This window comes from Cyprinodon tularosa, unplaced genomic scaffold, assembly GCF_016077235.1.
Source record: "Cyprinodon tularosa strain WSP-4 unplaced genomic scaffold, ASM1607723v1 ctg290, whole genome shotgun sequence".
NCBI classification, from domain to species: Eukaryota; Metazoa; Chordata; class Actinopteri; order Cyprinodontiformes; family Cyprinodontidae; genus Cyprinodon; species Cyprinodon tularosa.
The window spans coordinates 355076-382370 of record NW_024038997.1 but is presented as its reverse complement, the minus strand read 5'-3'; the positions used below and the strand labels follow the sequence as shown (position 1 = coordinate 382370).

Below are 27295 nucleotides of genomic sequence, written 5' to 3'. Positions count from 1 at the left end.
TGACGGCGCAGCTTTAACTCACCCTAGCCATGTTTTTCCACCAAACACCAGCTGTTTTACATTGCTGACTAATTAGATAATAAGATACTTTGTGTTAAGTCAGGAGGTTTCTGCAGTCTGGTCAGCACAAAGACGCAGAGTGTAAATCTGCATCCGTTGTATTGATTGAATGTTTATACCTGTCTGGTTTGTGTCTATCCAGGTGCACTGATGTAAATCTGCTGTGTAGACTGCATATTGTTGTAGCATTTGCATGATATACAGTGTGGCATAGTAAGCAGTCCAAACCCTCTGGCTTTGCTGTTTGATGAGTATTTGTGTGCTACCCCAGGGTTACTGGGAGGGCAGGATGAGGTCTTATGCACATCAACAACAAAATACTGTAATGAACCAAATATAAATGGAAGATTTCCAGAGGGAGAGGTTTGACAATAGTTTCACCAAACATCTACTGCTTGTCTCTTGCAGACTCCGGAAGACCATGAGGTTGAGACGGGGATCAAGTCCAAGGAGGCTCGCAAGTATATCTTCAACTGCTTGGATGACATGGCACAGGTATGCTGTCTGCATATCAGAGCAGGAATCTTCTCTACTCAACAAGTCGAACCAGAGAAGTATTGGTTTTCTCTTGCTCTGCCGCTGATGTTGATGCTTATTGAAGAAGGAGGTTTTGGTCCAAAGTTAGTTTGATCCATTTTGTCCTGAGAATTTTACACCCATTATGTGAAATCACTTCAACTAAGCGGCTGAGGTCTGATCACTAGTTGCAGCAGACTTAAGCTTAGGCTTGGATTTTTACAGAGCTATATGAAGGCAGCTGTTTGTTGGAAGTTCCGCTCAGCTCTTCGTTTTGCTCTACGACTGCCTAATAAGTAACAGACATTGAAACTAAATGTACTGCGACTGGTTACCAGGCCTGATTCGTACAGCATGTTTCCTTATTCATGCAGCTGGGTGCAGGGCTGTGGCTGGGTCCCTTCCCAGCTGTATTTCATGTAAGCATGTAATGGGAGAGGCTACTAAATGCTGTAGATGTCCTAAATCTAAGGTTTTTCAGAGACATTTTGCACATGAGGGGCAAGCCTGTACATTTTCTGTTAGTTTTTAAGAGCAGTGCCTGTGTTTTTGCAGGACTTTACACCATCTGGCTGATGGGTTTATATATTACTGTGAAGTACAGACAGTGTGATGCACAGAAGTATTTTAAAATATGTCATTTCTTTCCAGAAGTACAGGGTCAGCCATCCAAACCATTGAGTTCAGTAGCTGTAGTCGCTGTCTTGTCCACATGTGACTGATTCACCAACATTCATAAAATTATGGGTCGTTTTTAGAGCTCATTAATTCATGCATGATACCATCATGGGATACTACTAGTGCTACCGACCACAGGTGCAAGAGAACACTTTCAGATCCAAGGCGGTCTCTGGACAAAAGCACAGTGGAGTAGTGTTTTCTGGGGTGATAAATCAGGCCCCTTGGTTCCCAGGAGAAAGACACTTGCCTCACTGCATTGAGCAAGTATGTAGTTTGGTGGAGGGAGTATTATGCTGTTGGACTTTTAATTTTGCAGAGTTGAGCTCAGTCCCTTAGTTTCAGTAGAAGACAGTCTTGATGCTGCAGCAAACCAAGACATTTTGGACAATAATTTGGTCCAAGTTGTGTTGAAACAGTTTGGGCAAGGCTGTGTTCAATTCCAACTTATAAAACATTTGGTCCAATGCACAAAGCAAAGTCCATAGGTATGGAGTTGCTGTGAGTTTGGTAAAAAATTTTAAATGTGCTGTCTTCTCTAAAGAAAACATGCAATTAAAGATCTTTAAAAGGTTTTACCTTTAGGGAATGGAGAACACAAAGATAGGCTTGCAGAAGAACAATGCTGTATTGAGTTTAAAAAGTGTATGAACATCTAAGCAGGTAGGAATGCTAACAGTTTTAGCAAAAGATGTATTTGAAAATAGAAAATGAAGATCAGAGTAACATCAGCACATTCACCTAAATTTAACAATGTGCTAATATTCATATTCTAATGCAGACCAACCAATGGCCTCTGAATGGCCAATTATGACCCATGGCCCATAACATACCATAAAATAGCCAAGATTACAGCTGCAATTGGTTTGACGCTTGGGCAGCGACAAATAACACTAACAAACTGATGTCATTGCCACCACCATGAAACCCAGCATACCGGATGAATTGCGCTCTGGGTTGCTCGTCTCCAAGCTCGAAATATGGTTTGCTATTAAACTGGGGAGACCTTAACATTTTTTAAGTGTTCAGTGATGGACACAGTATCAAGGATGAAGAGTCAGATGATTCTTGTTTGAACTGACTGAAATCATACAGTATAGGAAAGTTGGACACAAGAAAAACGGGTTCATCCCCCAACATGGAGGCAGGTACAGACTGCAGCTTTTAGCTAGCTCTAACAGTTCAGTTAATGAAACCATCACTGATTGGCTGTAGTGTTACGTGACGGTGACAGGAATTGTGTTGCGTCAAAAGCCCGTGTTTGCATATTAATGTGCATAAGCTCGACATTTCACTGGTTGCTTGGTTCGAGGAGACAAGCATTTATTGCCTCATCGTACTAGTTCCATAGGAATTAATGGAGAGGGAACGATATACTGTAGCATAGAGTCCAAGATGATGATCTCTCAAGTGCTTCCTAGTTATTTAGTCAGGTCTTTTTAGATGTTTTTTTTTACTGAATATAATTCGTTATGCACATCTTTTTATTGCCGTTTCATGCTTTTTTTTTAAAAGCTGCGCTGTAAAGGTCAGTAAAAGCTCTGATGTGCCTTTAGATGGTGTGGAGAAGGAAAAAAACTGGAGTGTTTTGAATTTTTGATGTATAAAGATCTCGAATAGATGTGTCAGTGAGCAGATTTGTAGGATTAGGGGGATTTTACCATCATGTTACCATGCTGGCTCAGGACCTGAGTCTGGTTCAACATTGTATATAAATCACCCTTTGCCTGATTTTACTAGGAGATTTTGGTTTCAGTGGTGACTGAAATACACTATATTGCCAAAAGTATTTGCTCACCTGCCTTGACTCACATATGAGCTTAAGTGGCATCCCGTTCCTAATCCATAGGGTTCAATATGACGTCGGTCCACCCTTTGCAGCTAGAACAGCTTCAACTCTTCTGGGAAGGCTGTCCACAAGGTTTAGGAGTGTGTTTATGGGAATTTTTGACCATTCTTCCAGAAGCGCATTTGTGAGGTTGCACACTGATGTTGGACGAGAAGGCCTGGCTCTCAGTCTCCGCTCTAATTCATCCCAAAGGTGTTCTATCGGGTTGAGGTCAGGACTCTGTGCAGGCCAGTCAAGTTCATCCACACCAGACTCTGTCATCCATGTCTTTATGGACCTTGCTTTGTGCACTGGTGCACAGTCATGTTGGAAGAGGAAGGGGCCAGCTCCAAACTGTTCCCACAAAGTTGGGAGCATGGAATTGTCCAAAATGTCTTGGGATGCTGAAGCATTCAGAGTTCCTTTCACTGGAACTAAGGGGCCAAGCCCAGCTCCTGAAAAACAACCCCACACCATAATCCCCCCTCCAACAAACTTTACACTTGGCACAATGCAGTCAGACAAGTACCGTTCTCCTGGCAACCGCCAAACCCAGACCCGTCCATCAGATTGCCAGATGGAGAAGCGCGATTCGTCACTACAGAGAACGCGTCTCCACTGCTCTAGAGTCCAGTGGCGGCGTGCTTTACACCACCGCATCCGACGCTTTGCATTGCACTTGGTGATGTATGGCTTGGATGCAGCTGCTCGACCATGGAAACCCATTCCATGAAGCTCTCTGCGCACTGTTCTTGAGCTAATCTGAAGGCCACATGAAGTTTGGAGGTCTGTAGTGATTGACTCTGCAGAAAGTTGGCGACCTCTTCGCACTATGCGCGTCAGCATCCGCTGACCCCGCTCCGTCAGTTTACGTGGCCTACCACTTCGTGGCTGAGTTGCTGTCGTTCCCAAACACTTCCATTTTCTTATAATACAGCTGACAGTTGACTGTGGAATATTTAGGAGCGAGGAAATTTCACGACTGGATTTGTTGCACAGGTGGCATCCTATCACAGTTCCACGCTGGAATTCACTGAGCTCCTGAGAGCGACCCATTCTTTCACAAATGTTTGTAAAAACAGTCTGCATGCCTAGGTGCTTGAATTTATACACCTGTGGCCATGGAAGTGATTGGAACACCTGATTCCAATAATTTGGATGGGTGAGCAAATACTTTTGGCAATATAGTGTACCTTTTTATCCCAGCTCTCCTAAAATGTCATCACCACGCTCTGTGATTGAGCTGCTGATAACCGCATGCCAAGAAAAGGTTTGGCCAAGTGAATTTCCTCTACTGGTGGATGTTCATCTTGATTACAGCCAAACAACGGCCCCTGGAAAACCAGCCATACGAATACCCAACACATGTTGCTGCTTAAATGATGGAGACAATTACGATGGCTCGACAGTGCCCAGGGCCACTGTCAGACCAGTCTGGAGTAACATGTGGTCAACTGGGACAAGATGGTATCACTTCCTGGAATTGTTGAATTTAATGTGCTCATACACACACCAGGCAAACGGTTTAATGAAGCCAACCTGTGCAGGCATGATATCCCCAGGGTCATCTATGTCGTTTGTGCTTCTAGTTCTGCATCTTGTCTTTCTTTTTTGCAATACGGCTCGGGTTTCTACAAAAAAAAACATAGATGAACAGTGCCTGTTTTACCCCGTCTCCCTACCCTGACCACATAAACAAGTCAGCATTGTGGACATCTGTGCCTCTGTGTATAATGGATGATATAGCTGAAGGCCCTCCAAGGCTGAGGGGCGAGGTGCCAGGAAGAGATAATGAACCTCCTTTTAGTTGTGGTAAATGTGTGGAGGCTTCAGTCACGAGTAGATCTAATTGAAGGGAAATAAGACACCAGCTTACAGTAAATGCAGGATTGCTCGAGGTGTCTGGTGAAGAGTGAAGGAAAGCTGGAAATGCTCGTAAACATCCACTGTGATATGCATTCCATCAATAATTTTAGTGATAAGACTGAAGGCATGACAGGAGGAGCCTCATGGTCTCCACCTTACACAAGTATTCAACTTTAATTTATTTTATTGGGATCTTATTTGATAGATCAACACAAATGAGGTGCTGTTTGTCTAGCGGAAGGAAACTGATCCATGGTTTATGCTTCAGTGGGTCGTTATGATTATGTCTGCGTCAGCTTTGCCTGGCTGCAAATCTACTTCACTAAAGGAGAAAATCTATTTTTAAGTCTTGCCATAGATCTTCAATTGGATTTAGGTCTGGACTTTGACTGAGCCATTCTTTTATATCTCTGGATGTATCTTTAGAGGTCTCTTACAAACTTGAACAGGTTTTATTTCCTACTGGAGCAACGTTTGTCACATAATAATACTATCTATGTTTCACCATGGGGATAAAGGATTCAAGATTTCTTCCAAATCTGTGTCATTTCTCCACACTAAAGCTTTTTTCCGTCAATAAAGACCAGATTGGTGGAGACACGGTTGTTCTGTCAACAGATTCTTAGAGCTGTAGTGGGGTGTTTGAAAAGCTGTCATGGGTTAGCCAGAGAAAACTGTCACCACACCATGATGCTGCCACCACCATATTTTATTTCATCCATCGTGGATTGATAGTAGGATTCATAGCCTAAATGTTGAGTTTCAGCCTGACTTAAGAACCTTATTTCAGATTTTCCTCTCCCGTTGCACTTGTGTTTGCATCTGGTGGACATCCATGTTTTGATTGGTTTGCATTTGCTTCTTTCTCTCTCTGTGTTCAGATGATGGATTTATCTGAAGTATACTTTATCTTGTTTTGAGTGCTTTGAAAGTTTTTTAAAGATGTAAAATGTCTAGCTTTTCTGTTTAAAAAAAAAATCAGCATATAAGATTTTTTCTTTCCTAATCTCTATTCATTTATTATTTTTCTTAGACGTATATTTGCACATTTCCCCGAAGTCATTTTCCTGCAGAATACATTATGATTATTTCTTACCTCATTCCACAGACTATTTCTCTATCAAAGCTAGGGAAGAAGGCAAACAAAGAAGTATGGGTGCTAAAGCTGAATAGCTTGCATGAAGATAGGAGCTTGAATCAGATTTGCCGTGTTGACTGGCAGCACATCTGATAGACCCTGGAGCAGGCTCACAGATAAGCGCTGCGTCTTTATGAAAAACAAGGCTGCTTCCACCGGCAGAGCAGTCACAATAAACAAGGCTGCCTGTCTGTTGCCACAGTCCTGGTCCTCGCTCTGCCTGACAGCCTGCTCGCTCCCTGGCCGCCTGAGTTGCTGCATCGTGACCTTGGTCCCCTTTTCTTCATACCACACCAGACACGACAACACTAAAAAAAAGCCTTCAGAATCAGAATTAGTGCCTTAAATACCAAATCAATCTTTGCTTATGTGTCTTGGTTAAAGCAGAAATGGGTTGCCTTGCCAAGTATTTACCCGCTGCCTGGGCCACAGTGTTTATTACAGCGGAAGCAGCTTGATGTTTCAAGACAGCTTCCCAGAATTTCCTTAGAACAAATTTACATTAAGATGCTGTGTCAGCTTTTTCAGAGCTGCTCACAAACTGATGTCCTGTGTGGAAAGCCTTTTTACTGACAGCCAGTGGCTGTGTTTATCGAGTTCCTCCTTTTTGTTTGTTTTTACATCTTTGGAGGAGAGAATATTCTCATTGGAGGTTTCAGGACATTTTTTTTCATCTGCTGCTATGAATATCAGTGCAAATGTTTATAATCCCACTGAAGTACAAGGTTATCGCTCAGCTCTGAGACCCTTAATTTATGAGACCTTCTGTTTATTATTAGACTCCTTCTTGGGGAAATTATGTGGTCGAGATCTTTCTGATATCATGAATCATGCATTTAGGAAATGTATGAATCTAGAGATAATAGATATTTTGAGGCCAATTTATGTTTACAGATTTTATAAAATGCTGACCTCCAGATACTGACATTTTAGAACTGACATCAAGAGTTATTGATGGTAAAAATAAATAAATAAATGTTTTAGCCTACAGTATTTAAATATTAAACCATCTTCATTAATAAACTGAAAGGATATCTCCATTACACCTTAGTAAAACAGATTCAAGTTCTTTTTTGCTCGGTTAAAAATGTAATGTCGAAGATCACAAGATATTCAGCCTTTTTTATATATTTGAAATGAGTAAAATCTGCTTCAAACCCTTTTAGGTAAAAGGAAAATTCCCTTAACTTAGCTTTAGGTAATCAGGCATGCTACAGGGGACCGTATTCTCAATATTCCTTTGTAGTCTGCACACCTCCAACTTTCTGTACGAGGTAGAATCCTGTGATCAGCAAAATACTCAGATGACTCTGAAGTTGTTGTACAGGGAGTTGGTGAAGTGTTTTGTGACATGGTGACAGTCATCTGATCCTAAATGTTAAAAAAACAAGGGAGAGGATAGTAGATTTTAGAACAAACAGGAAAATGTCAAAATGCTATTACCATCATGGAAGAAGAAGCTGAGGTAGTGGAGGAGGATAAATACCTCAGTCTTTACATGTTCAACAGACTCCATGAGAGACATAAATATGAAGGCATTTATGAGAAGGTAGAGCAGAATAAAATTTTTGAGCTGAGTTAAGGTCCTTCTGCGTTTTCAGCAAGATGCATAATAGCTTCTGTACATCTGTGGGGAGTGCCACCTCTTCAGCCATCATCTGTTGGGATAGCAGAATCAGAGCAAATGGCTTTGAGAAGTTTAACTAACGAATAAAGAGAGCTGGCTCTTTTCTGGAAACTCCTCTAGAAAGCCTGGAGCTAATTTTACCAAGAAGAATTCTCCATAAAATGAAGGACAACAGTGAGCATCCTTTTCAGATGACTGTGAAACACCAACTGAATGTCTTCTGACAAAGCCTCCAGATCCAGTGTACAGTAAGGCAGACCTCTATAGAAGATGCTATCACCCACAGCTATACAACAACTAAGTCAAAAAATTCTACAGAACAACATCTAATTACACCTTTACATTAAAAAAAGCTGTTATTTAAAGCTGCAGTCTGTAACATTGAGAAGAGAGCAGACTTCGACTGAAAATTTGAAGAAAAACAGGTTTCACGCCACTCCCCCACCCTCTCTGCTTCACTCATGCCCCACCTCCAAGCTCCACCCCTCTCACAGCATCTGCGCGGCTACCGCATGCGACCAGAAGCGTCCAAGCAGCTTACGAGGCAGCTCTTCCGTTGACATCTTCTTTTTTGAAGTCTTTGCTGTGTAAGCAGTTGTCGGCAGGGGCAGTAAGGGCAGTTTCTCTTTCGCTGGTGGCTGTCGCTCCGCCATGACTTCCACGCGCGTCCTCCTGACTGCAGCAGCCGGGCGGCAGCGGCAGGTTCAGCGGTGAGAGGTAGGGGGCGGGATTCAGCGTGTGTGAGCTGTGATTGACACTCCATCAGACGCTCCTCTGGCTGTGATTGGTTGTTTTGTCTCGTCCCGAAATATTCTTTCCAGATTGCAATACAGGCAGTAGGCGGGACCAATTGAAGCAGTTTTTTTCACAGGTTACATATCACATGTACTGCTGTCTGGGCATAGGGACAGTTTTAGCCAATATGACAAAAAAGTGATTTTTAAAAACTTACAGACTTCAGCTTTAACTAAATTTAGCTGAAAGTAACTCTGTTGTCATCGTTATTTGCATTTCGGCCACAGTTGGGGTTACAAACATCTACAGTTAAACATTTATTTGGTTATTAAACTGAAACATAATTATACAAAGTTGGCTTCTTAAGTGTCTTTAGCAGCTTATATTATATGATTAAATAGTCAATGCAGTTATTTTAGCTAAGCCTAGTACCTATGAGTATTTAATGTTGTCTTACAAAGATTATTAATGTTTCCCAATTGATAAATGCTCCATGACAGGAGAAAATGTAACCCTTTAAAAGGAACAATCAGAGTAGCCATTGCTTACTACATTAAGCTTCCTGTTATGTCAATGCACACTTCTTTAAAGCCTAAATGAACAACTGACATTTGCTTTCTAGAAGCTTCTGATGTATTTTCTGATTAATCTGAGTTCAATTTAAAGATCTTAACCATACTTAGTAAAGCTGATTAAGTTTCCATTCCTCAGCAAAAACGTTCAGACCAAAGGCGGTTTCTGTGACATGACCCCTTAGCATCCACATGGTATAATGATATAATCAAAAGGCATCATCTACACCTTTATGCAGATGATGCCTTAGTTCACAAAGCAGATTTTTCTCTGAGGTGGGCTAGTATTGTTTTTTTAAGATTGCTTCCATATCAGAAATAGTGCAATCATATAATCCTACAAATACTTAGGTGTTTAGGTGGATGATATTTAGCAGTGGCTTCCTTTCTTACCTCTTTTATTCATTCTCGATTTTGCTTTTTTATCTGTATGCCTCAGCACTTTTCTGTCTATATTATAGGTATTATTAACTAATTGTATTTTTTTTGTATTGAATGCATCACTGTGTAGTTTATACTTGGGTCTCTTGGTCATTATTAGGCTTAATGGGGAAACAGCATTGGTTTACATTGGATTTTAACTATGCTTGGTAAACATTATTCTCATTTGAGTGGGTTCTTAACAACATAAAAAGACTTTATCTGATTTGTGCTCCTCTTTTGTCTCACTGGGTGAGTTTGAACCTTTTCTAAATATGTCTGTTGCAACTATTCTATTTTTGTATTTTAATGTGAATGTTAAAGCTTTATTTGTTTATTTGAATGCTAACGGTAAATGTTAAGCTTGTACATTATAACTTGAAAGCCTGTACTTCCTGGTTTGAAAGGACTAAATAAAATAAACCTCGGTAATAAAGTGTGTGTTTGCTTTCTGTTTTCAGGTAAACATGACATCGGATCTTGAGGGGAGCGACATGCTGGCAGAAAAGGCTGACCGGAGGGAGTTCATCGACCTGTTGACCAAGATGCTAACCATTGACGTTGACAAGAGGATCACCCCCATCGAAACACTTAACCACCCCTTCGTTACCATGTCACATCTCCTTGATTTCCCTCACAGCACACAGTATGTGCTCCAAAGACCTTTGTATGTCTCTTGATACCACTTCTGCTGTTTAAGTCACATTGGTTTACTACTGTTTTCCCATCTCCCGTCTTTGCAGTGTAAAGTCATGCTTCCAAAACATGGAGATCTGCAAACGTCGTGTCAACATGTATGATACAGTCAACCAGAGCAAAACGCCCTTTATCACCCATGTGGCCCCCAGCACCTCCACCAACCTCACCATGACCTTCAACAACCAGCTGAACACTGTGCACAGTCAGGTGAGAGTGAAAAGTTATGTCTCTGTGGAGTCGGATCGATGGGTAGAAATGTGCTCAATGGTTGCCTTTTGTTGTCTTTTCTCTCTTTAAGGTTTTACTTACATTATTAGCACAGCGCCCTGCAAAAGGCTGTCAGTTGAAATTTATTTTTAATGAATCCGCAGAGAAAAAAAAACATATTTTAAAGGATTTGGAAAAACAAAAGTGAGAGATCTTATCTTTCCCCGATATTACTCTCCATATTTTACCACCTTAGAGTTATTTCACATTTGTGAAGCAAAAGGAAAGCAAAACAAGTTTTTAAAAAATTTTTCCAAGAAAGATATTGGAATAGTTTGTCGTACATACGGTTGTGCTTGAAAGTTTACAGACCCTACCATTAAAGGAAATAATAAATTCACACTACTAATGTAATTTATTTATTAATGTGTACATATATACTGTATATTCCAAATCTATATCATGATTTCCATTTTTTTTTATTATTATTATTTCTTTTGTTAATTTATTTTTTTTTTACTGCCAGCTGATTTTTTCTGTCTTTAATGGAAGGGTGTGTAAACATTCCAGCCCAGCTGTATTTATTCAGCCCCTACACTGAGAGTCAGTTGCCCACAGTTGGACTTAGGGTTATGAATGTAAAAACATGTTCTTTGTTGATCTGTCACATAAAATGCATTGCAGTTTGTGGTTGTATGCGACTCAAAATTATTTAAAACAAAATCAGATCAAAGGCAACAAGCTGGTTTAGTCAGAAGTTTGTTAACTTTACTGCCAGAAATGAGCTGTTTCTGCTCTCATTATGTTTTTATTAATCTATTCCCCCTGTTTGCCATTTTTCTAGTATAGCCTCTCTTTCTGTTTTGGTGCATGGATATCTTTGTCCCCAGAATTTGTGTCTGTGGCTCAGGGCCTGTGGGATTGTGATAAAGTGCTGATCACACACATGACAAGCCCCACTTCCTGCTTGCCCAGCATCCTTGGGCTTTCAGGGCCTTAAGAGCCCCTTCACCAGGCTTCCTCTCGCCGCTGTCTCCTCTTCTTCCCTCCCGTTTCTCTGGCTTGAGCCTGTGGTGCTTTACCACTTTGTTTCCACATAGTCTGTGAATCCAAACTGCTGACTTTTGGCTTGTGCAGGAATCAGAGAGTGTCTTGTTACACTGTTTACCACACTGTGCATAGTTACAAATCCTACTCACTCCCATCTATCACCGCACCAGAAAACAGGATTCGGCCCCGCCAGCTTGAATGAGCTTGCATGGAATTACATGCAACCAAAAAAGAAAAAAAAAAAAGGAGTCATCCTGCTTTTGATTTAAATGAATTTCCTCCTGCTTGTCTTTTCTGCGTCTGGCTCTCTGGGCAGTTAACTAGAATGGTTACCGATTTATTAATCTCAAATCATTTCTCTCTTTTTCCTGCTTCTGCCTGTTTTTAATGTCACATAGAGATATCCATTATGACTCCTCTTCCTAATTTTCATCCCTCTCACTAAAGAGAGTAAAGCGAAAGCACAGTCTATGTATTATGATTCTGCTCTTATGCACACCTAATGCAAACATATGTCCCTTGGTAGCACATCTTAGCTTAAAAATAAATAAACACGCATGTTTTCTTTTTTACCCTAACCTTATTCCTCCACACATCTAATGCATAAGGTGTGAAGAAGTTATCTAAAATTAGATAATTATGCAATATCACTTGGATAAAAAAGACTTCCTGTCAGACGTGGATGATTTAGGAACTGCGTAGAGAACATGCTGCATGTGATTTACGAAATGTGCAATTCCATTTAACACTGCTTGTGTAATAGTTTAAAATGCAGAATAAATATAGCTTAGCCTTAAGCTACATTTTTAGATCCTGGTCACATTTAAGTTGGAATTCTGCTTCCCTGAGGTTTGTGAATAAAACAGGGATTAAACTTTTACACAAACATATTATTAGCATATTTTTTCCACTTTGGCATTCATCTGATGACCTGTTTCAACAGATGTTTTTTTCCAGGTGGATTGAGAAAACAATATGGAACTTCAGTGATGTTTATACCCAATTATTTGCTGTAAAAAAAATTTCAAACTTCCAAATCAGAAACCATCTGGAATGATTCTGGCTTCATATTTGACACTTTTTTGCTGTCAAAATTAGTCAAGTTTATTTAAATCCAGTAGTTTTCTGACATGAACACACATTTCAAATTGGGTTGAGGAGAAGCTATTTCAGATGTTTATTATAAACCAGCTTTATCTATTATAAAACCCAAATAGATCTACTTTTAGGACAATTGAACCTCAGGATTCCAAGCTCTATGCCCTAACCACTAGGCCACCACCCCTTATTCCCTTGAATATCCAAATGTTTTTTGTCACCTAGTTTGGGGGCAAAAGTATCCCTGGTAGCATGTTTTGCCCCCACCTTGACTGAGGCAAATCAGCTGACCATGTCAGGGTTCAGGGATGTTAACCTTTAGTTTATTCTGGTGTTAAATTGGCTTCCCTTTCCTGTATCTTACAGTGTCAGCTTCAGACATGCTCTTTTCTTGGTTTCTCTTGAATGTGTTAATTGATTTGAAGATGGTTTGAGTAGGATGATTGAAATGTAGACACAAATGGATACTCTAAGAGGTTTATAACGCCCGGCATGCTGTACATCCAGTCTAGAAAAGCGTGCTTCTATATTAAATGGATAACAAACGAAAAACATCTTAACTTAATCCTCAAACTTAAAAATAAAGCATATTTAACTTATTCAAAGAAAATCTACCACTTCTGATAGAAGCAGTGTTCAGACATTGAGACAGAAGTAACCAAGAATTTTGTAGATATCTCAAATGCCCTTAGTTTCCCTGCAACATGAAAGATGAGTATGCATGTTTTTGATCCTGAGTGAATAATTTGGTTCTTGTTTTCATTATTTGATTAATTTGATGTTGATATTTTTGCTCGCCCCTTTGGGGATGTATGAAATATTTTCTATTCTGTTTTCTTCCAATTCCATAAGAGAAGAATTTCAATATGTGCAACACGTTCTTGCTTTTTACAATCATTTGACTTACATCTTTAAACAAAAGCAGCATGTTTGCATGCACTGTAATATAACCCATTGTCGATGAGTTATTATTCATCCAACTGTGACATTGATTACATTTCCATTCTTTTTTCTTTCCTCATCTTATTAGCCAAATCAGCACTTTGCATATTTTGAAACTATTCAGATTCATCTCCCACTGCCAACATTCTTCCTTTGGATTTCTTTTTTATTATCTCCCAAACCACCTCCCTGTCATCTCCATCAGTACCTCCACCTTCATGACTTTTATTTTGGTCCCACCATTCCTTTAGGCCACCAACCTGGCTCCCTCCTCCACCAACAATGCCACCCTTTCCTTTGCAAGTCCCGATGTCTCCATACTAAACTACCAATCTGCACTCTACCAGCCTTCTGCTGCGTCCATGGCGGCTGTGACCCAAAGGAGCATGCCCCTGCAGCCCGGTGCGCCGCAGCTCTGCGCCGCTCGGCCTGACCCCTTCCAGCAGGCTCTCATAGTGTGCCCACCAGGATTCCAAGGTAAGAAGGCCCTAAAAAATGATATTTATCAGTACTAACAGATGGATTAGGAGAGTTTGAAAAGCTGTTAAAAGATATTTAATTCAGATCTTCAAAAACGTAAACATATATATTTTTGTTAAGCTTACATTTTTTGAACCTAAGTAAATACATAAATTCCAGGAATATCATTTGATTGTTTAACATATAACACTGATTAAAACCATGCCTGAATCATTTGAAAACAAATTACTGAACTCTACAAACAGTATAAACAACTGGGAACTAAAGTCCATGTAGAATCAAGAAAACCTTTAAATAGAAAAATTAGTTCATCATCATCATTCTTGTCTGGACCTAAAGATATTAAAAATAGATTACAAATAAGTCTGTTAACTCTGGCATTACTGAATTATGCAGCTGGACGATGATGTTAAGGAAAACTGCTCTTATACATATAAATTTAAAATATATATATTTATAATCCCACCAAGCAAAAATAGGTTGAAAAGTGATGATTTACGTCTAGACGACGTTTATATTTGGTTGAAAAGTGAAAAAAGTTTCAGATAGTTGATTTGCAACGTCTTTTCAATGTCTTTTATTGGACTAAACTGGGACAATCAGACCAACCAAACACAGACAAGATTAAGCCTAAAAAAAAAACGTCTAAATGACATCTGGTGTTTTTGGGGACAGATTTTGGAGTGGCATAGGCATATGCCTTACCTAAATCTGATTAAGATGTTGTTATAAGTTGTGATAGTTATCACTGAAAATCCCTCAAAATAAAAAAAAAAATTTTTATTTTGTTTGGGGCCCACGTTAGACTAGGCAGATTTTTCCCTCAAAAAATTAAGTCATCATTTGAAAACTGCATTTTATACTAATTAAAACATTGAGGTGTAAAAAAAAAAGAAATGAGTAAAATTAAATAAAGTATATAAGGAAGTAAATCATTTCCCAACATCGTGTTTCAAACATTTAGTTCAATACATTTTCAGTATCTCTACACACACATGTGCAAGACTGCTGATTTGAGAGTCATCCATCAACCAGTCACTGACACCATCCAATAGAAGAATAATGTCATAATTAATGAACTGGCAGTTCCGAGTGCAGAACCCAAGCAGATTAATGGAAAGTTCAGCAGAGGAAAAAATTGTGTTAGAAAAAGGTTTCAGAAGAAACACAGATGACCGCAGCCTGCAGAGGACTGCAAAGCTACGCACCTTCAAGAGTTTTGAGGTTCACGCAGAGTAAATATTTGATGAGAATGAATTTTATTGGCTCTGAGTCATAGTTCCCAAAGGTAACTGTGTCAAGATCAGAATTAGCGCTCTAAACACTGCTTGTAAATTAACATATTTTTTAATTACACTTCTATTTATTTTTATTTTATTGATTAATTTTATGAACTCTATGAGTTGTAATCATGAATTTTGGGATACTGTATATTTATGTTAGGAAGGTATTCTTTGATTCCCTGTTATGCAAAATGATAATTTTTCAAATGTCTTTGACATATGCACAGGTTTGCAGGCATCCCCTTCCAAGCACACCAGTTACTCTGTGAGGATGGAGAATGCTGTTCCTATAGTGACGCAAGCCCCCGGTGCCCAGCCTCTGCAGATTCAACCTGGCCTCCTCACACAGGTAGGAAAAAACTCAGATTCAGATTTAAGCGTTAACAACTTTTGCGGGTCAGGTATACCTCCAGACTTTGAACTTCATGACATCCAGTCACATTCAGTTCTAGTTTCCTTATTTTTTCCACAAGAGCAGAATCTGTGCATGAGGAATGGAAATCACTCCATGCTGAGGACACTGCCCCTGCCGGTTGCTGTTTTATTCTTGAGTGCATTTAGGCCAACTTCCCTGTGCATCACAACCCCCCATGGCCCTAGCTATCCTGAATGCAGGCTGCCACGCTCTGATGCTTTCAGATGCAGCAGCTCCTCACACTAGAAAGGTCTTGAAAGCTCATCGGGGGCCAGAGTTTTAGCTGCTGATATACTCTGGCTGCACGTTGCTGAAAGTGACTGTGCATCACACCCTCTTGCACACACAAGTGTAGAAAACTTCCATTGCCACTCTGGATCTCTCTCCCTATGGAAATTTCCATGCAGGCTTTAAATATCTGTGAGAATCCTGGGAGTTTGAATGGTTCCCTTATCTCCAGTTAATCATCCAGTAGGCAAGCATGCAAGGAGCAAAGCTCCATGTGCATGTGTGTGCACATGCATATGTTTCTATGGCGGGTTAATCTGTCAGATACCAAACGATGATTAGTTCCATGGCTGCTTCCAAGTCAGGCGCTCCAAATTACAAGCCCGGGAGGATCTCCAGAGGTCAGGGAATGCTTCATCTAAGCATTCCCGGACCACAAAAATCGTAACATCTTCAGATCTGGGTGTACAACCGATTAAAACCAAATATTTTCTATTTTCAAAGAAATTAATAATATCAAGTTGCAATAACTTTGTGACAGTCTTGCTCTTTCTCTGTGCCTTGCGGATGTTGCTTGTCTCTTCTGTGTGCATACATGTTAAACAAAGACAGGCAGTAGTTAACTGAAGCAGATGGTTTTTACAGGCCAGCGAACAGAACACCTAATAACTGGGTGTGTGGTGAGTGTGTTTATTCCTCTACTGTTGGAGGTCTTGCAGGCATGGCCACGCTGTACGTGCCGCTTGGTTCTGTTCTCACCACCTGTGACTCCATCCACATACTGTTTGCTCTTCCCCTTGAACCTTGGACCAAGCCAAGGTTAGTTTCCAGCGTCTCGCTGTGCAGCAATGGGTGCAGCGAAGGTTGGCTGGGGGGGGACAGGCTCCGAGCCGGGAGGCAGGAAAACCAGTGGGACCTTTATCTGGAGCAGGAATGCAGAAAATGTGGAAACAATTGGGGAGTGAGAGCTTGGGCTTTGAAAGCCCCTGAGGTGACAAAGGGTTTTCACCCAGGCAGTATGGGTCGGGGTGGGAGGTGGAGTGCTGCTGATAGTGATGGTAGGCACTAAGAAGAAAGAAAACAACCTCTCAACTGGGTTACCATTTCAGGGCAGACAGGCTGGTTACACAACGCAGACCCATTGGGAGAAAAGCATGCAAAGAGGCAGAAATGGAGATAGAGCGAGCAGGAGACATGCTGGACGTATAAGAGTCTCTTAATGGCATGTTGATAAAAGGACCTGGATGTGGTCTGAGATATAAAAACTGTCTCTAGCTCCAGAATGTTCCATTAGAGATGTCAGTCATTATAGCTGAGACAAAGCAGTCATATAAAAGCACAGATGACCCTAAGCCCTTTGCAGCCCGCCTCAAAGACAAACACATATCCACCGGTTAGCACACATACTGTTACAGTTATAATGTGTGCAAGTAAAACATTGAAAACAATCAATCACATGCAGAAAGAAAAGAAAAGATCAAGGTGGAGATAAAAACGATGCATTAATGCTTTCTAGGCTATAAAACCCTACAGGTCTTTCTGCGTTTGGTTTTTGCCCAACCTTGTTGTTTTATATCATCAGACAGATGATGTGAGTAAATAAATTAATGTATGGCTGCAAACCATCTCAAAATTTGTATCAAAGCCCCATTTAAAAGAGTAAATACCTCATATCTGATCGTTCCACCTTTGGCCGCAACATCTGCCACTAAGAACAGTGATAAGTGACAATTAGTCGTTTACATGGCTGTGCAGGTATATTTGCCTGCTCTTTCCCACAAAACAGTTTAAACTCATCATTTGGATCAGATTGAACTCCTGGTTTTGATGAGACTTCATTTTGGCTGTTCAGAGCTGTTCAGATGGGGTTTGCTTCAGATCGTTGACCTGCTGCTTCAAGTGAGCTTAAGGTCACAAACTGGTAGCTGAACACTGCAGAGGGAAAAATACATGGGTCCTTCAAAAATCAATCCTCATTAATCGCCTGACCATCACACTGCCATCAGGCTTGCAGTTCTTTGCTTTTCAAAGTAATTTTGTGGTGCAATTACAGGTGCCTACTTCATGGTGTCTGAAAGGCTCTTTTGTGATATTCTCTGGGTTTGGATAAAAAAAAATGTTAGAGTGTAACAGGTTATTCTTGATTTGACTAAATCAACAATTGTATCACACAGAACCAGGTTGTTCTACATCAATGTTTTTGTTTCATAAATAAAACCATTTTATGTTAACTGCGATCATTGGCAGTAAAAACATGTTGATGTGAAGCATATAAATTACAATGAAATCCCTACATAGTAAAGAATTGGAAGTGCTCCTTTGCAGTTTTCTCTATTTAAATATTGGTGTGCTGCAGCTCATACTGATGGTGTTGTAAATAGATGCATAAACGGTATTAAAGGAACAATTCATTAGCACTGACATTAAAGTGCTAATCAATAGAGCTGCATTAAACTGTTAGGGCTACACACAGAGCAGCACACAGACGTGTTCAGGCACACATGGCTCTTCTCGAGGCAGGTTTCATCAGCTAGTTCAGCATCAAAAATTCATAATAGCCTCTTTCAAAGCGGCCTGAAGAGAAATAGGAATTAAATCAGAGCGCTGGTTGATTTGACACGAATCAGACACATAATCAGGCAGGCATCACACACACTCAGCTGCCATGTTCTCACTCACTAGGTCGTACACCAGCATACGAAGGAAGGAGCTGAGGTATCTTTATTAGGCTCTTGCTTACTCTGTTCTGTTGATGGATGTCTCTTCCAAATTGGTAAACGTCTTTGGATATTTGCCAAGCAGCTGCAATGGTTTGAGTTTAATGCTGTTCAAAAAGAAACGATAATTTATATCATGCCAAAAAAACAAAAAAATGGTGAAGTTATTTGCCTGTTGCTGTTCAAATGGGACAGCTCCCTTCGATTGACCCATTCTTCTTTTTTTAAATTAGGTTAGAGTTAGATTGGAAGGGAGCATCTGTGAAACTTTCAAACTCCGGTCAAATATTTCTTATTGCATAAATATGTGGACTTTGAATGGGCAATTCACTTTGAGCAAAACTGTAGCTCTACAGTAGCTGTATATCTAAGGTTCTAGAGCCTCCAGCAAGTGTTTTTCCTAAAATGTTTTACCTCCCTCCAATTATCTTCTGAAATATGATGAGCTTTATTTTGTCTCTGCTGAATGATACCCATAGCATGATTCTGCCACACCGTGTTTTGACATGGGGAGGGGATTTTAGGGGGGCGTGTATGTTATATATTGGAATCACTCCAGAATTATTTGTGTCCCAAAGTCAGCAGCTTTGGCGTCATCATAGACAGCAATTTTAAATTTGATAAACAGATCAATGGTGTTTTTCAAAGTAAAGTCGTGTTTATCTTTTAATATTTTTGAGCAAGTCGTGCATGCTTTATTTCAAGTTGTCTGATGACTTGCAATTAGTCCAGAACGCTGTGGCACGACTTTTAACAGGCGCCAAAATAGCTGAATACATCACCCCAATCTTTGCGTCTTTGCTCTGGCTCTCTCTTAAGTTTAAAATTGATTTAAATTTTTTATTTTTTTTTTAAGCCTTGAATGGACTGGCACCTCAGTACATTGCAGACCTCATCCAAATTTACCGTCCCCTGATCGCTTTGATGTCTGAGGGCCAGCTCCAGCTTGTGACTCCTAGGACAAATCGGAATACCAGAAGGGACAGAACGTTCTCAGTTTTCGGCCTTAAGCTCTGCCCCTCAGTATACGGATCCCTCCGTGGAGTGTTTTAAACCTCGTCTTAAGACTCACTTTTATTCTCTGTCTTTTAGCATTGTGTAAAGTTGTGTGGTCCCCTGTGGCCTTCTATTAACTTTACTCTATTTATTGTTTTAAACAATTTTATTTATATTTATTGTTTTATACTTACCTGCTTGCGTATGCAGCACTTTGGAAACATTTAGTTGTTTAAATGTGCTATATAAATAAAGTGGATTGGATTGTCTTACATCTCGCATATGTTTTACATGCAGGTTAAAAAGTTTTAACGATTTAATTCCCTGACCAAAGCACCAACAGCAAGGAGAACTTCAAAGAATTTCTTTCTGCGATGGTTCCACTCTTCCATAAAGGCCAAATATTTGTGTTTTATTTTAGTCTATCGCATAAGATCCCAAAAACATACATTTCTATTTTGGGTTGCATGGATTTCATGTACTTTTTGCCTGACACTGTACATTACTTGGCCAGCTTTTCTGTTTCTGTCTCCTTTTTCTGACCTTTATATATTTGGCCCGACTGTGTGCTCTCTCTGCAGCAGGCCTGGCCCAGCGGCACCCAGCAGATCCTGCTGCCTCCAGCGTGGCAGCAGCTTACTCACACCTCAGTCCAGCATGCCACCGTCATCCCAGACTCCATGAGCAGCACGCAGACTCTCGCTAACTGGAGGTACAAACTTTTTTTCTTGCATGTTTTAAAGTATTTTCTCTACACAACACAATATTTTGAAATTGAAAACCTTAGAAAAAGGTTGTGGAAAATTGTGCATCAGCTTACTTTACCTCTCCAACAAATTCATTTCTTCAAATGGGACCCTGTGCTGGAACAACAGCAAACTGACCTCAGAGATGGAGGGTACACCGTATGCACATGCAGACATCATGTAGACTGCAGGCTGTCATAGCAAGGTTGATGAATAGGAGGATAGATTGAAGCAGGATATCTGCAGGGACATGGGGGGTGTATAGCTGTATTTATGGAAGGCCGCTGGGGCGATGAATGCTTAGATTAATTCCGGGCTGTCCATCAGCCCCCTCCATGTGTTTCCCTCCCATCCTGTCCAGTGGCATTTTTTTGGTCCTCTGAGAGAAGATCAAGAAAGTGTCGCACTTCCTCTGCAGAGCTATCGCTCCGCAGCTGCTGGTGTCTGCTACTCTGCCCTCCCTTTTGCTCCCTCCTCACTCTCTTCTCTCATTTTGGCCTCTTTAGAAAAGCTAACTGCTACCACCTACTGGTGTTTACTGTGAAATACTTTATACACTGTCAATGTTTTATGTTGATTCTGCTGCTTCTTCTGCCATTTCTTGCTTATTTCACATTTTGTCAGTTTATTAATTAAAGCAATTCTGCTAAAAATATGCCAAACTAATATGGATTTATTAAGGTAATTCTGATTATTATTGTGTACAGCTTAAGAAAATTGACTATCGCTAAAGTAGTATTATTAAGTCTGACATGTACTCTGTACAAAATAATTTATTAAACAGAATAAAAATTACATCCAAATTATATCCATACAGCAGCTAACAGGAATATAGGAAAGGCCTTCCAACAGATAGTCATTGATATCCTCCTTATAGCTAATGCTATAAACAGTCTTATTAAAGAAAGTTTAGTGGAAGGAAAAGTATGGCAGAAAACTGTACTTAAGCAACAGGGGGAAATAATTCCAGTCTAGAAACAAATATATATCCAGTTCCTGGGCTGCAGCTGAACAAGTCCTTGTGTTGAACCAACTGGAAACCAAACACAAGGCCAGTGGCATCTAAGCAAAGTTAAGGAGACAAGAAGCAAAATATTATAGTGATCCAAAGTCCTCTTTTCAGAGTAAAGTATATTTTTGTTTGTTATATTAAAAATAAAGGTCCCAAAATCCGATTTTCTTAAGGCCTAGACTGGAGAATCCACAGTTAGTAATTTGATCCGCCATGTCAGCAACCATGATATGTTGTACTGAGGAAGGGGAGAGACCCCAGAACCAACCCTGCAGACGAGCTGAAAAGGAGCTTTTTTAACACTCCAGCAGAAGCACAGGCTTATATCCTCCTTGTCACACCGATAAAAGGCACTAGTTCATGTAGAATGAGCCCAGACCAAGTACAATACAATGCCATGCATGGGTAAGCTGTTCATTTACTGATTAAAACCCCTTTAATGCTGGTATGAGTTAACTTTCTAAGAATGGAAACAGAATTTTAGGTTTTCGTTAGCTACCAACCACACTGATAAAATGTACAAAAAATCAACACTTGGAATATACGTATCATTTGCTATTGTTAAAGCTACAGTGTGTAATAATTACAGGGATATACAGTCAGAAATGTAATATATTATACATAACTATGTTATTTATCATTATCTACGAGCTCAGCCTCTTAACCTTAATATTTGCGTTGCCTTAGAATTCGTTATTTATAATTACATAGGAGCGGGTCTCGCAGCCATGGAGGCAGACATCTTTGCGCTACGGCAGTGCAGAGCCAACAAACTAGCGATTGCGAGATCTCCCATTACGCTCGAAAGTAACTACGGCAAGTTGAGAGAGATGAACTGAGACGGTACTGAACAATAGATGGCAGTATTAAAATTATCTATGTAAACAAACCTCATCACTTGAGAAGGTAGGTGATGCAGACGTCGTGGAAGACATTTTGTCCCGTAACGCTCGCCGTACTGTTGGGGGGGAGAAGCGGTGGGGGGGAGATGTTCATGTTGCTGCAGTCTGCAGTCTGGACGTTAGATGTCGCTGAAAATTACACACTGTAGCTTTAAAGAAGAGTTTTATTGACATTCTAATTAATTGAGGGCAACTTTTAAAATTTGTTATTTTACAGGAATTCGCATCCCCATGGAAGCCATTATAATCCCATCATGCAGCAGCCAGCCCTGCTGACTGGTCATGTCACACTCCCATCGAACCAGACCCTCAATGTAGGCGTGGCACATGTCTTGAGGCAGCCATCGTCCAACAACAACTCCTCCTCCAAAAAGGCCAAACAGCACCAGATGCCGACCAGGTACTCATTCTAAAAGAAAGGATTTTAAAACTCCCCCATCATGAAGTCATTTCTGTTGAATCCTCAGCATTAGTGTCCTTATCTCTCACCTCCAGCTCTGTTTTTCCCAGGAACACGTCGACCTACGAGGTATCATCCTCGCAGGTGGTACTGTCACCGCAACGATCGAAGCGGGTGAAAGAGAACACGCCCCCTCGCTGCGCCGTACTGCAGAACGGGTCGGGGACCAACTACCTGCCTTCGCAGGGATGTGCTGGAGGAGGATGGGGGGCTCACGAAGCACAGCAGGCTTCCAGCACCACTCGTGACCATCAGCACCATGGCCCCAGACAGACCATCATCATCCCCGACACGCCCAGCCCTGCCATCAGCATCATTACCATCAGCAGCGACTCAGACGAGGAGGATGACCAAAAACAGAACAACGGGTCGGTTCTGATTTTTGCTTCCGCATTAAATTGCAATAGAAAATGTTGAATCTAAAAAAAATTGAATAGAATAGTAAAATAAGAGAATAGAATAGTAAAATAAGAGAATAGAATACATTAAGAAAAAATGAATAGAATAGGAAAAATAGAATAGAATAAAATACAAAACAAGTCAAGGAAATGTGTTTTTGTTCTGCAATGGGGACATGTTTGTGCAACAGCATCAAAGTGAAAGGCATTTTAGATTAAATAATTGACAATAAAATGGAACCTCAAAAGTGTATAAAAAACAGAATAAAGAGTAAAAATGCTGTACAGTAACAGCCAAAGTTGTTCATATAAATACTGAGCAGCTATTACAAAATCTATAAAAGGGCTATTTAAAAATAAGTGACAGTTAAATCCACAGCAGCAGAGGTGAGTTGTGCAAATTATAGCAGAGATGTTTGTTAAAAAAAACTACAATAGAAACATGTATGTGAAAACTTTAATTAAGCTCTTTGAGAGCAGTGATGGGTATAAAGTTTAACAGCTGCTGGAAGGAAGGATCTGCGAAAATGCTTCTTTGTGCATATTTAACAAGAAACAATTGTAAATCATCGAGGAATTCATTGGGTTTTTAAATTAACTTAAATTTTTTTTCCCTTTATATGACCTTTTTTTCTTATCAGATGTTGTTTTTCCTTCTTTTTAAAATGCTTTTTGGAAAATAGTAAAAGGGGAAGCTGTTTTATTTTTTTAAATCAATGTTCCTATTTGTACCAGTAGACATATGCTAGTTAAACAAAATGATTGAATAAATTCATTATTAATTTCAGCGCTATAATCTACTACTCTAAGGTTTACAATGACCATTTATTGTGAAATATATTTTTAAAACTAATTCAGTATAGATATGGTTACCCCTGCTGTTTCTGTGCATGTTCTGTAGGTTCTCTGTCTGAACAAACTGCCTGGTTGAAAATGATCCATATGACATTAATCATTTTATTTTTTGGCTCATATTAGATTAGTTCTTCAATATTGTGTTTTTTAGTGTTTAGAGTATTTGTGAACAGCAGCTTAACCAATCTGAACTAGATGTAGGTTGTTGACCTAAGTAATGTCCATATAACCAGATACGCTGTATTCTTAGTGGCTGTCTTCTCTTTCTTTTCTGCAGCTCATCTTCTAAACATAGAAAAAATGTTATTAGCTGTGTGACAGTCCATGATTCTCCAGAATCTGACTGCTCCAGCCACAACAGCCCCTACAACCTAGAGTCAAGACCCCACAACAACAACATTAACAACAACAGCTACGATACAAAAAACACCATCCTGGATAACTGCAACAATGGGAACCCTCGCACAATCATCATCCCCCCTCTAAAAACACAGAACAGTGAGGTGTCGAATGATTGTGAGCGGCTGATGCCAGGTAAGGATGCTTCCTGCAACACTAAGTCGGAAACAGAATCAAAGTGTCTTCTTTGCAGGTAAACTCATTTATCACTATTTATTTCAGAACTAATGAATCATCAGAATACTGCCTACAAGTTTAAATCCTCCAATGGAGTGACATTGGGCAATAATAACCTACCAGGGGCCGCAGCTGGAGGCGTGGCCTACCGACAGCAGCGCTCAGGGCCTAACCCACTTCAGCAGCAGCCCCTTAATCTTAGCCAGGTAAGGAGGGATTTAGATGCATACAAAATGAGCATTAAAGAATTATTTTAACCCCTGAGACTCGATCTGAAATCTCTGGGTTCCCACTTTATTCCAGGCTCAGCAGCACATGGTGGCTGAACGGAACGCCGGACACCGCCGGCAGCAGGCTTACATCACCCCAAACATCGCGCCCCAAGCCTCATATTCCTTCCATCACAACAGCCCCTCCCACACTGGCAATGTTCACCCACACCTGGCTGCCACCCACCTCCCCAGCCAGCCACACCTCTACACCTACACAGCCCCCACCGCTCTGGGCTCCACAAGCACTGTGGCCCACCTGATGGCGTCACAAAGCTCGGCGCGACACGCAGTGCAGCACGGGAGCTACCCTCCCAGCATTGTCCACCAGGTCCCTGTTACCGTGAGCCACCGCGTACTTCCCTCACCCACCCTGCACCATAGTCAGTACCAGGCCCAGTTCGCCCACCAGGCCTACATCAGCGCCTCTCCCGCCTCCACTGTCTACACTGGATACCCGCTGAGCCCCACAAAGGTCAACCAGTATCCTTACCTCTAGAGACGAGCCGGACCAACACTGAAGGGCCTAACCCTGGAGGGCCCGACCCAGCAATGCTGCTTCCTCCATCCCACCAACATCCTCTCCTTAACCTCAGACATGAACAGAGACAGAGGAACATGCAATCCTTATGAAGCTGTCATGGGTAACTTGAAGAAAGAATGACTGAAACAGGAAGAAACATGACTAATATCGTCATTAGAGGGAAAGATGGCTACAATTTTTCTTCTTTTGACGTTTTTCCCCCCAGAAAAGGGCCAGTTTTTAGCTTTTGTTTGCCTTTTCTTCTCTTTGCTTTACTTCTTGGAAAAAGAGACATCTCGTAAGTTTAATGGGGAAGCGTTCGGCAGGTGTTTTTCGAGGAAAGGGTTTTCTGTTTTATTTTTGTTGTTTCCCAAACCCCCCCCTGCCTAATATAAGTGGGAAGTGACTGATGAACAGGGGTTATATTGACTGGAAGTTTGAAAAACCCAAAAGATTTGGGACAAGGTGAAATACGGAAACCTGCTGCTCTTCAAAGAAAAAAAAAAACAATACTGATGGCCTTGAACTGTCTTAGTATTTCCAAATCAGTTGTGGTGTGGGGAGAAAACGAAGAGAGGAAACTCCACCCACTCCACCTTCTCCAGCAGAGGAGGGACCTGGAAATCTATCCAACAGAAGACAACAAATCTTTTAGTGTATTTATAGATATTTTTTCTTTGGTTTTTCCACCTTTATGATGCTTCAGTTGGATCTAGGTGTCTTAGCTGGGCCCCGTGTATAGAATGTAGCAGTATGCACCTGTTTTTATTTCCTTTTTTACTCCCTTGATACCAATAGAGTTTTTCTCTCTTTTTTTTCTCTTCAATGTGATTGCACAAAGTGGTTATAATAACATAGGCATGTACAAAGTGATTGTCTGTGTCTGCTACTGTCAGCCATGTGTGTGTGTGTAGTTTATCTCCACAGGATCCTCCTCAGTCTTTAGATGTTGATCGTCGTTCCCTCGTAGTGCCTTACAGATTAACCAACACAGTTTACTCGGCTTGGGTCCCGAAAGCCACGAGAGACTAGAGCTATACGCAGAGAGAAACGTTACCCTGGTTTGACATCCTAATCAGGGCACTTGTAGCTTTCTTCCAGGTGTAGGCTCAGCCCTTGCCGTTTCTTGCCCATAACGACAGCGTGCCGTAGATGAAGAAGATTAATGTCAAAGCAGAAATCACACAAGCTTTTTTTCTTATCCTGTGTGCATGAGATAACTTGCCTGGAGTACTTACCAAAGTGGTAGATTAATTCTTTTTAAATTTTGCTTTGGAAATTTCTTGGGAATTAAATATACGTAGAGTAATGCTGTAGTTCTGAAGCTCTGTCACAATGACACCAGGGATGTGGCTTTAGTTTGGTTTTATTTTTTCTCTGGGAATCGCACCGCATTGAACAGATGAACAGAAAGTTGTTTTTTTTTGGTTTGTTTTTTTTTATGTTACAGTATAACATTTGAGTTAGAGTAGTTTTTAAGGTGCGTCTCATGAAATTATAATCTGATGAGATGCTATTTGTTTCATGTATTTTACTGGTATCTACTACGCATAAAGTACGAAAGTTCAGTTAATTTCTTTTTGTTAATTATAATGATTCTGGCTTTGATTTAATGAAACAGCAATGTTCAGTCTTACAGTCAAATCAGCTTAAAATCTTGAGATCCACTAGAGTAATAAAACTAAACAATAAAAAATAATCATTATGAAGGATATTTATGTTATATATATATTAAAACCTGACATTACCAAATATATTGCTCGTCAACGCCATTTTTATCACTATTGTTCCTATAACTAATTGATTTCTATTTTATCCATTTTACTCTCTGGCCTAATACCATTCCCTAATACCATTTTCTTACACAAAAGCAATAGCAAGGCATTTTTAAGATTTGTTTTGTTGTTGTGTTCAACAACATCTATAAAATAAAATATATAAAATAAATAAATCTTACCTGACAGTTGCTGTACAGGCCACATTGAGGGTTAGCAAAAGG

General features: G+C 40.4%; 1 protein-coding gene across 5 annotated transcripts in view; it reads left to right on the top strand.

Moving 5' to 3' along the window:
• The window catches only part of hipk2 (homeodomain interacting protein kinase 2), a 105277-nt gene extending 79599 nt beyond the window's left edge, over positions 1–25678 (top strand). The window contains exons 5-15 of one of the 5 annotated variants that reach the window (XM_038290969.1): positions 469–555; positions 9902–10086; positions 10184–10346; positions 13784–13913; positions 15427–15548; positions 20137–20267; positions 22433–22615; positions 22726–23043; positions 24206–24462; positions 24550–24710; positions 24808–25678. In XM_038290969.1, the coding sequence (XP_038146897.1) occupies positions 469–555; positions 9902–10086; positions 10184–10346; positions 13784–13913; positions 15427–15548; positions 20137–20267; positions 22433–22615; positions 22726–23043; positions 24206–24462; positions 24550–24710; positions 24808–25272 (2202 nt within the window). In that variant the 3' untranslated portion in view covers positions 25273–25678. Of the gene's footprint in view, positions 1–468; positions 556–9901; positions 10087–10183; positions 10347–13687; positions 13914–15426; positions 15549–20136; positions 20268–22432; positions 22616–22710; positions 23044–24205; positions 24463–24549; positions 24711–24807 lie in introns of all 5 variants that reach the window. The other 4 variants (XM_038290968.1, XM_038290966.1, XM_038290967.1 and 1 more) reach the window with 4 other exon arrangements.
• The last annotated feature ends 1617 nt before the right edge of the window (positions 25679–27295 follow it).